This window comes from Salmo salar, chromosome 02 (genome assembly GCF_965601325.2).
Source record: "Salmo salar chromosome 02, fSalSal1, whole genome shotgun sequence".
NCBI classification, from domain to species: Eukaryota; Metazoa; Chordata; class Actinopteri; order Salmoniformes; family Salmonidae; genus Salmo; species Salmo salar.
The window spans coordinates 13,213,285-13,221,136 of NC_138292.1; the positions used below are offsets into that span (position 1 = coordinate 13,213,285).

Below are 7,852 nucleotides of genomic sequence, written 5' to 3' on the forward strand. Positions count from 1 at the left end.
CTGGACTAAAGCATCCGCCAACTCCTGGACAGTCTGTGGTGCAACGTGGCGTTGGTGGATGGAGCGAGACATGATGTCCCAGATGTGCTCAATTGGATTCAGGTCTGGGGAACGGGCGGGCCAGTCCATAGCATCAATGCCTTCCTCTTGCAGGAACTGCTGACACACTCCAGCCACATGAGGTCTAGCATTGTCTTGCATTAGGAGGAACCCAGGGCCAACCGCACCAGCATATGGTCTCACAAGGGGTCTGAGGATCTCATCTCGGTACCTAATGACAGTCAGGCTACATCTGGCGAGCACATGGAGGGCTGTGTGGCCCCCCCAAAGAAATGCCACCCCACACCATGACTGACCCACCGCCAAACCGGTCATGCTGGAGGATGTTGCAGGCAGCAGAACGTTCTCCACGGCGTCTCCAGAGTCTGTCACGTCTGTCACATGTGCTCAGTGTGAACCTGCTTTCATCTGTGAAGAGCACAGGGCGCCAGTGGCGAATTTGCCAATCTTGGTGTTCTCTGGCAAATGCCAAACGTCCTGCACGGTGTTGGGCTGTAAGCACAACCCCCACCTGTGGACCTCGGACCCTCATACCACCCTCGTGGAGTCTGTTTCTGACCGTTTGAGCAGACACATGCACATTTGTGGCCTGCTGGAGGTTATTTTGCAGGGCTCTGGCAGTGCTCCTCCTGCTCCTCCTTGCACAAAGGCGGAGGTAGCGGTCCTGCTGCTGTGTTGTTGCCCTCCTACGGCCTCCTCCACGTCTCCTGATGTACTGGCCTGTCTCCTGGTAGCGCCTCCATGCTCTGGACACTACGCTGACAGACACAGCAAACCTTCTTGCCACAGCTCGCATTGATGTGCCATCCTGGATGAGCTGCACTACCTGAGCCACTTGTGTGGGTTGTAGACTCCGTCTCATGCTACCACTAGAGTGAAAGCACCGCCAGCTTACAAAAGTGACCAAAACATCAGCCAGGAAGCATAGGAACTGAGAAGTGGTCTGTGGTCACCCCCTGCAGAACCACTCCTTTATTGGGGGTGTCTTGCTTATTGCCTATAATTTCCACCTGTTGTCTATTCCATTTACACAACAGCATGTGAAATTTATTGTCAATCAGTGTTGCTTCCTAAGTGGACAGTTTGATTTCACAGAAGTGTGATTGACTTGGAGTTACATTGTGTTGTTTAAGTGTTCCCTTTATTTTTTTGAGCAGTATAGATAACTCAACCTACTTACACAAAAGCAATTGTGCTTTACATTGGCATTTTATTTTTTATCAATAAGGTCCTACATTACATATTTGTATTACTATCAAATCAAATCAAATGTTATTGGTCACATACACATGGTTAGCAGATGTTAATGCGAGTGTAGCGAAATGCTTGTGCTTCTAGTTCCGACCATGCAGTAATATCCAACAAGTAATCTAACAATATGTTAATTGAACTATCACATTTTATAGATAGGTAGTAACAAGTGCCTCCGGGTATTTCACTTAGTAATGTGTATATAAACTTTTATTTATTTTCTCACTTTGTAACTTCTGCTGATATTTATCTGGTTAATCTGCAAAAAATGAAATCATATTGTTTTCCTGTAGTAACATGTACAGGTTGCCAGTGATTTAATGAAGATGTGAGTATTGTAACAGATTAAGAAAACGTCGGACAATAATGGAGACAAAAATGTTGGAATCTCATGTGCACATCTAGAATTAAATTGAAATACATGTACTGAAACAAATATTCTACAATAAAATACTGTAGGTATTTGAGCAAACCAATGAACTAACCATCCTGTTAATGACCAGATCCACTTGTCTTTTTCAGCGTGTTGATGTTTGAAGGGAAGGAGTACCTCTTGGTGTAATAAAACAACTGAAGATTGGGAGACTGATTTTGAGTGATTTTCGTACACATTCATACAATTTTGGTACATTCTTTTAATTGTTCGGTTGTTAGATTGTATATTTTTTTAATCCCTATTTCAGATCATTCATTTGTTACAATTCAAAAGAACACAATGAGTATTTTTCAAATCAAATCAAATTTTATTTGTCACATACACATGGTTAGCAGATGTTAATGCGAGTGTAGCGAAATGCTTGTGCTTCTAGTTCCGACAATGCAGTAATATCCTACGAGTAATCTATCCTAACAATTTCACAACAATTACCTTATACACACACAAGTGTAAAGGAATGAATAAGAATATGTACATTAAAAAAATATATGAATGAGTGATGGTATAGAACGGCATAGGCAAGATGCAGTTGATGGTATAGAGTACAGTATATACATATGAGATGAGTAATGTAGGGTATGTAAACATATAAAAGTGGCATTGTTTAAAGTGACTAGTGATACATTACATCAAGATGGCAAGATGCAGTAGATGGTATAGAGTACAGTATATACATATGAGATGAGTAATGAAGGGTATGTAAATGTTATATGAAGTGGCATTGTTTGAAGTGGGTAGTGATACATTTATTAGATCCATTTTCCATTATCAAAGTGGCTGGAGTTGAGTCAGTATGTTGGCAGCAGCCACTCAATGTTAGTGATGGCTGTTTAACAGTCTGATGGCCTTGAGATAGAAGCTGTTTTTCAGTCTCTCGGTCCCTGCTTTGCTGCACCTGTACTGACCTCGCCTTCTGGATGATAGCGGGGTGAACAGGCAGTGGCTTGGGTGGTTGTTGTCCTTGATGATCTTTTTGGCCTTCCTGTGACATCGGGTGGTGTATGTGTCCTGGAGGGCAGGTAGTTTGCCCCCGGTGATGCGTTGTGCAGACCTCACTACCCTCTGGAGAGCCTTACGGTTTTGGGCGGAGCAGTTGCCGTACCAGGCGGTGATACAGCCAGACAGGATGCTCTCGATTGTGCATCTGTAAAGGTTTGTGAGTGTTTTTGGTGACAAGCCAAATTTCTTTAGCCTCCTGAGGTTGAAGAGGCGCTGCTGCGCCTTCTTCACCACGCTGTCTGTGTGGTTGGACCATTTAAGTTTGTCCATGATGTGTATGCTGAGGAACTTAAAACTTTCTACCCTCTCCACTACTGTCCCATCGATGTGGATAGGGGGGTGCTCCTTCTGCTGTTTCCTGAAGTCCACGATCATCTCCTTTGTTTTGTTGACATTGAGTGTGAGGTTATTTTCCTGACACCACACTCCGAGGGCCCTCACCTCCTCCCTGTAGGCCGTCTCGTCGTTGTTGGTAATCAAGCCTACCACTGTAGTGTTGTCTGCAAACTTGATGATTGAGTTGGAGGCGTGCATCGCCACGCAGTCATGGGTGAAGAGGGAGGACAGGAGAGGGCTGAGAATGCACCCTTGTGGACCCCAGTGTTGAGGATCAGCGGGGTGGAGATGTTGTTACCTACCCTCACCACCTGATGGCGGCCCATCAGGAAGTCCAGGAGCCAGTTGCACAGGGCGGGGTCGAGACCCAGGGTCTCGAGCTTGATGACGAGTTTGGAGGGTACTATGGTGTTAAATGCTGAGCTGTAGTCGATGAACAGCATTCTCACATAGGTATTCCTCTTGTCCAGATGGGTTAGGGCAGTGTGCAGTGTGATTGCGATTGCGTCGTCTGTGGACCTATTGGGGCGGTAAGCAAATTGGAGTGGGTCTAGGGTGTCAGGGAGGGTGGAAGTGATATGGTCCTTGACTCGTCTCTCAAAGCACTTCATTATGACGTAAATTTAGCTCAGTTACCTTAGCTTTCTTGGGAACAGGAACAATGGTGGCCCTCTTGAAGCATGTGGGGACAGCAGACTGGGATAAGGATTGATTGAATATGTCCGTAAACACACCAGCCAGCTGGTCTGCGCATGCTCTGAGGACGTAGCTGGGGATGCAGTCTGGGCCTGCAGCCCTGTGAGGGTTGACACGTTTAAATGTTTTGCTCACATCGGCTGCAGTGAAGGAGAGCCCGCAGGTTTTGGTAGCGGGCCATGTCAGTGGCACTGTATTGTCCTCAAAGTGAGCAAAGAAGTTGTTTAGGCTGTCTGGGAGCAAGACATCCTAGTCCGCGACGGGGCTGGTTTTCCTTTTATAGTCCGTGATTGACTGTAGACCCTGCCACATACCGCTCGTGTCTGAGCCGTTGAATTGCGACTCTACTTTGTCTCTATACTGACGCTTAGCTTGTTTGATTGCCTTGCGGAGGGAATAGCTACACTGTTTGTATTTGGTCATGTTTCCGGTCACCTTGCCCTGATTAAAAGCAGTGGTTCGCGCTTTCAGTTTTGCGCGAATGCTGCCATCAATCCACAGTTTCTGGTTTGGGAATGTTTTAATAGACGCTGTGGGTACGACATCACCGATGCACTTGCTAATAAACCCGCTCACCGACTCAGCGTATTCGTCAATGTTGTTGTTCGCCACAATGCGGAACATATCCCAGTCCACGTGATCGAAGCAATCTTGAAGCGTGGAATCCGATTGGTCGGACAAGTGTTGAACAGACCTGAGCGTGGGAGCTTCCTGTTTTAGTTTCTGTCTATAGGCTGGAAGCAACAAAATTGAGTCGTGGTCAGCTTTTCCGAAAGGAGGGCGGGGGAGGGCCTTATATGCGTCGCGGAAGTTAGAATAGCAATGATCTAGGGTTTTGCCAGCCCTGGTAGCGCAATCGACATGCTGATAGAATTTAGGGAGCCTTGTTTTCAGATTAGCCTTGTTAAAATCCCCATCTACAATAAATGCAGCCTATGTGGATTCCAGTTTACATAGTGTCAAATGAAGTTCATTCAGGGCCATCGATGTGTCTGCTTGGGGGGGATATATGCGGCTGTGATTATAATCGAAGAGAATTCTCTAGGTAGATAATGCGGTCGGCATTTGATTGTGAGGAATTCTAAGTCGGGTGAAGAGAAGGACTTGAGTTCCTGTATGTTGTTATGATCACACCACGTCTCGTTAATCATAAGTCATACACCCCCGCCCTTTTTCTTAACAGAAATATGCTTGTTTCCTTATAGTATTTCCTTGATACTCCCTCCCAAAGTAGCCTAGACCAATTAGAAAACAATGTCTGACTTCTCTATAGTGACTGACTAAAGGTGTTCTTTGTCATGCTCCTTCCATCTAGAGCTGATGGAATGTTCAGCAGGTATAAATGCAGTTCTTAGAGGAAGCAGTAGACTAGAAGGACCTTGCAGAGACAGAGAGATAAGAAGCTTTCACAGGTTTTCACACACATCTCAAGATAGCACTGTGGGTAACTACATAACTAATTAAATTGAAAACTTGTATTCAATGTATGATACTAGTGTGGGAAATGTTATGAAGTTAATACTCATTATCTCTTGGTACTTGGGCACAAACATGTTGGCCCTTTTGCCTCTAAATTTAAATTCAATGATCTGACATTATTTTTAATAATTAGCTTAGCACTACAAGAGTGATTGTAGTAAACAAGAGTAGGTTCAACTTTTTAGATCTGTTTTATAACATTTCACATTCAAGAATGGTTTGTTGTTTGTTACGTCACAATTCAAAAGGTTATTTTCTTTTCCCTCCTAGAAAACACTGGTTGACCTGACAGGTAAAAGGACTTAGTTGTTTTGACAAACTACTATGAAAAACATTATTAACTACATTTTTTCAAGTTTTACCATTTAAAGTGAAATGGAGTGAGTGAAACTGACTGAAATTAAAGGTCTTAAGTATTGATGCCTCCCTTTTGCAGAATGTTCTCAATCCTGGTTGTCACAGTGTTCTTGGCTAGCTGCTTGGCAATGCGTGAGTAATAAAAATACAATTCTGAATGATAATGATAAAATAATAGCTTTTGTGCTTTCACCAACTTGTTTTTTCAGTTCGACTTAGGAGTTCTTCTTTGAGACAAAAGCTGATGGATTAAATCATTGCAGAATGTACTTTAGTTAATTCATCTGCACTTTATTCATAATGTGTAGATCTTTCAGAAATGTGTTGGTAAAATTAAAACGATGTATATAGAAATATGTATTATTAATATAGCAAATATAGTAAACATATTGCCCATGTTATTTTAGCCATCAAAGACCCGTACTCGTATTCCTCTGCGGTGGGTCAGGGAGGTGGGACCCCATTTGCTTCCTACGGTGAGGGACGCATCACAGCAGTCAGAGTGTGGGAGATCAACAACAACTACTACTACAACTACAACTACAACAGCAACGCCTACATCAGCGGGTGAGCAGAAACTGACACATGAACAGACAACACTGACTCAGTCCAACTACACTACCCAACACACACCACTGACTCAGTCCAACTACACTACCCAACAGAAACTCTTTCTTTCTTTCTTTCTTTCTGTATTTATTTATTTGTTGTGTTTATTACATATTCAGTACATGACCAAACAATAGTGTTATCGTATCTAACCCAGAGTACAATGTAAAATGTCATTCCTTGATATTCTCTGACGCTACATGCTCTCTCGGTCTGAATGTGCCTTATCAAAACACAACCAACGTGAAAAGCTTCCTCTGTTTTAGGTTCCAGCTGAGATACGGCTCCACCTGGTCCCCTGTGTTTGGTCGTGAAGGGGGTGAAAAGCAGGAGATGGAGCTGTTTAATGATGAGTCCATCGTCGAGGTGTCTGGGAAGTACAACCCAGCAGACTACATCTGCAAGCTGGTGTTAACCACCAACATGGGGCGCACTCTGTCAGCCGGCCTGCCCAACCAAGTCTCCTTCAACTTCTACCCAGCCAACATGGGCAATGAGCTGAGGCTGCTCAGTGGTCGCTTCAACGGTGCCGGGATCACATCCATTGGAGCCCACTGGGGATTGGTGTACATGGAAGGGGCTGGAAACAGTACTCTGGAAACAGCACTGGAAACAGTAACTCCTACTTCTTGAAAAAAAAGTATGTCTTGCTCTTTGGGATGGTATCCCGGATACAGATTAAGCCTAGTCCTGGACTAGTTACTTTCAATGGAGATTCTCCATTCAACATGCTTTTTAGTCCAGGAGTAACTTAATCTGGGTCCAGAAAACTGACCCTATATGTTTGGACGGATGATTGACATAGACGCTCACAGAACTGTTTTTCATATCACTATCTGATGGGTGCTTCATGAGAATTTAAACTGAATGAATTTAAATGTTTTGAATACTTTGGAAGTATTTTTGAGGTGATTCCTCACTTGAAGCAGTACAAAAATACTTCTAAACATTCAAATTCAATCAGTTCAAATTCTCATGAAGCGCCCATCATATAGGGATATTAAAACAGTCCTGTCAGCGTGGGTCACAGACCACATGCGTTTTTACACATCATTTGAGGTTATCACAATTTATCACAACAAATGAAAGAATCATATGGGAATTAAAGGATTAATTATATCTTTGATTAATTGAACAATCAATTATTATGGGGAGATAATTGCGTCTCAGGGTGCTTCACCTTCACTATTTTATACACGCTGTATTAGTTATTTGTTGTTCCTTTTCTGCTACATCTGCTTATGGACATTTTAATAAAAAGCATTAACCCTTAACAGTGAAAAGAAGGTTTTTACATCAAACAGTTTGCAATGATTTCTCTCCTCATATGAATACAATGCATATTCCCCTTAATTACACCTGAAGCCTATGTGGTTTATGAACGCCTTATGAACCTGTCTTCGATAAAAATCAATCAGGCTACTGTGAGGTCTACCTGTGTCGATTCTAAGCTTCCTGGAGCAACCAGAAGTTGTTAAATACACCCTAAAGGTGTTTTGATATAACTAACATACAGATTGTGAAAATCACTCAATTCAACCCTGTGTAAATCCGTAAATTCTTGACGTAAAGACTTAAAGCTCAGGATTCTGTGAAAGCCTACCCCAATGACAAAATGTGTCGATTCTA

The 7,852-nt window shown here is 43.2% G+C and overlaps 1 protein-coding gene across 2 annotated transcripts; it reads left to right on the top strand.

Moving 5' to 3' along the window:
• The first annotated feature begins 5,104 nt into the window (after positions 1–5,104).
• LOC106562679 (zymogen granule membrane protein 16-like) lies at positions 5,105–7,497 on the top strand. Of its 2 annotated transcripts, none has more exons than XM_082959941.1 (5): positions 5,105–5,218; positions 5,528–5,549; positions 5,694–5,746; positions 6,022–6,181; positions 6,490–7,497. In XM_082959941.1, the coding sequence occupies exons 3-5, from the start codon at positions 5,695–5,697 to the stop codon at positions 6,854–6,856; spliced, it is 579 nt and encodes a 192-aa protein (XP_082816067.1). In that variant the 5' UTR covers positions 5,105–5,218; positions 5,528–5,549; position 5,694; the 3' UTR covers positions 6,857–7,497. The 2 variants fall into 2 exon arrangements, with proteins under 2 accessions (XP_082816067.1, XP_082816071.1); XM_082959945.1 differs by having other exon boundaries at positions 5,120–5,222.
• The last annotated feature ends 355 nt before the right edge of the window (positions 7,498–7,852 follow it).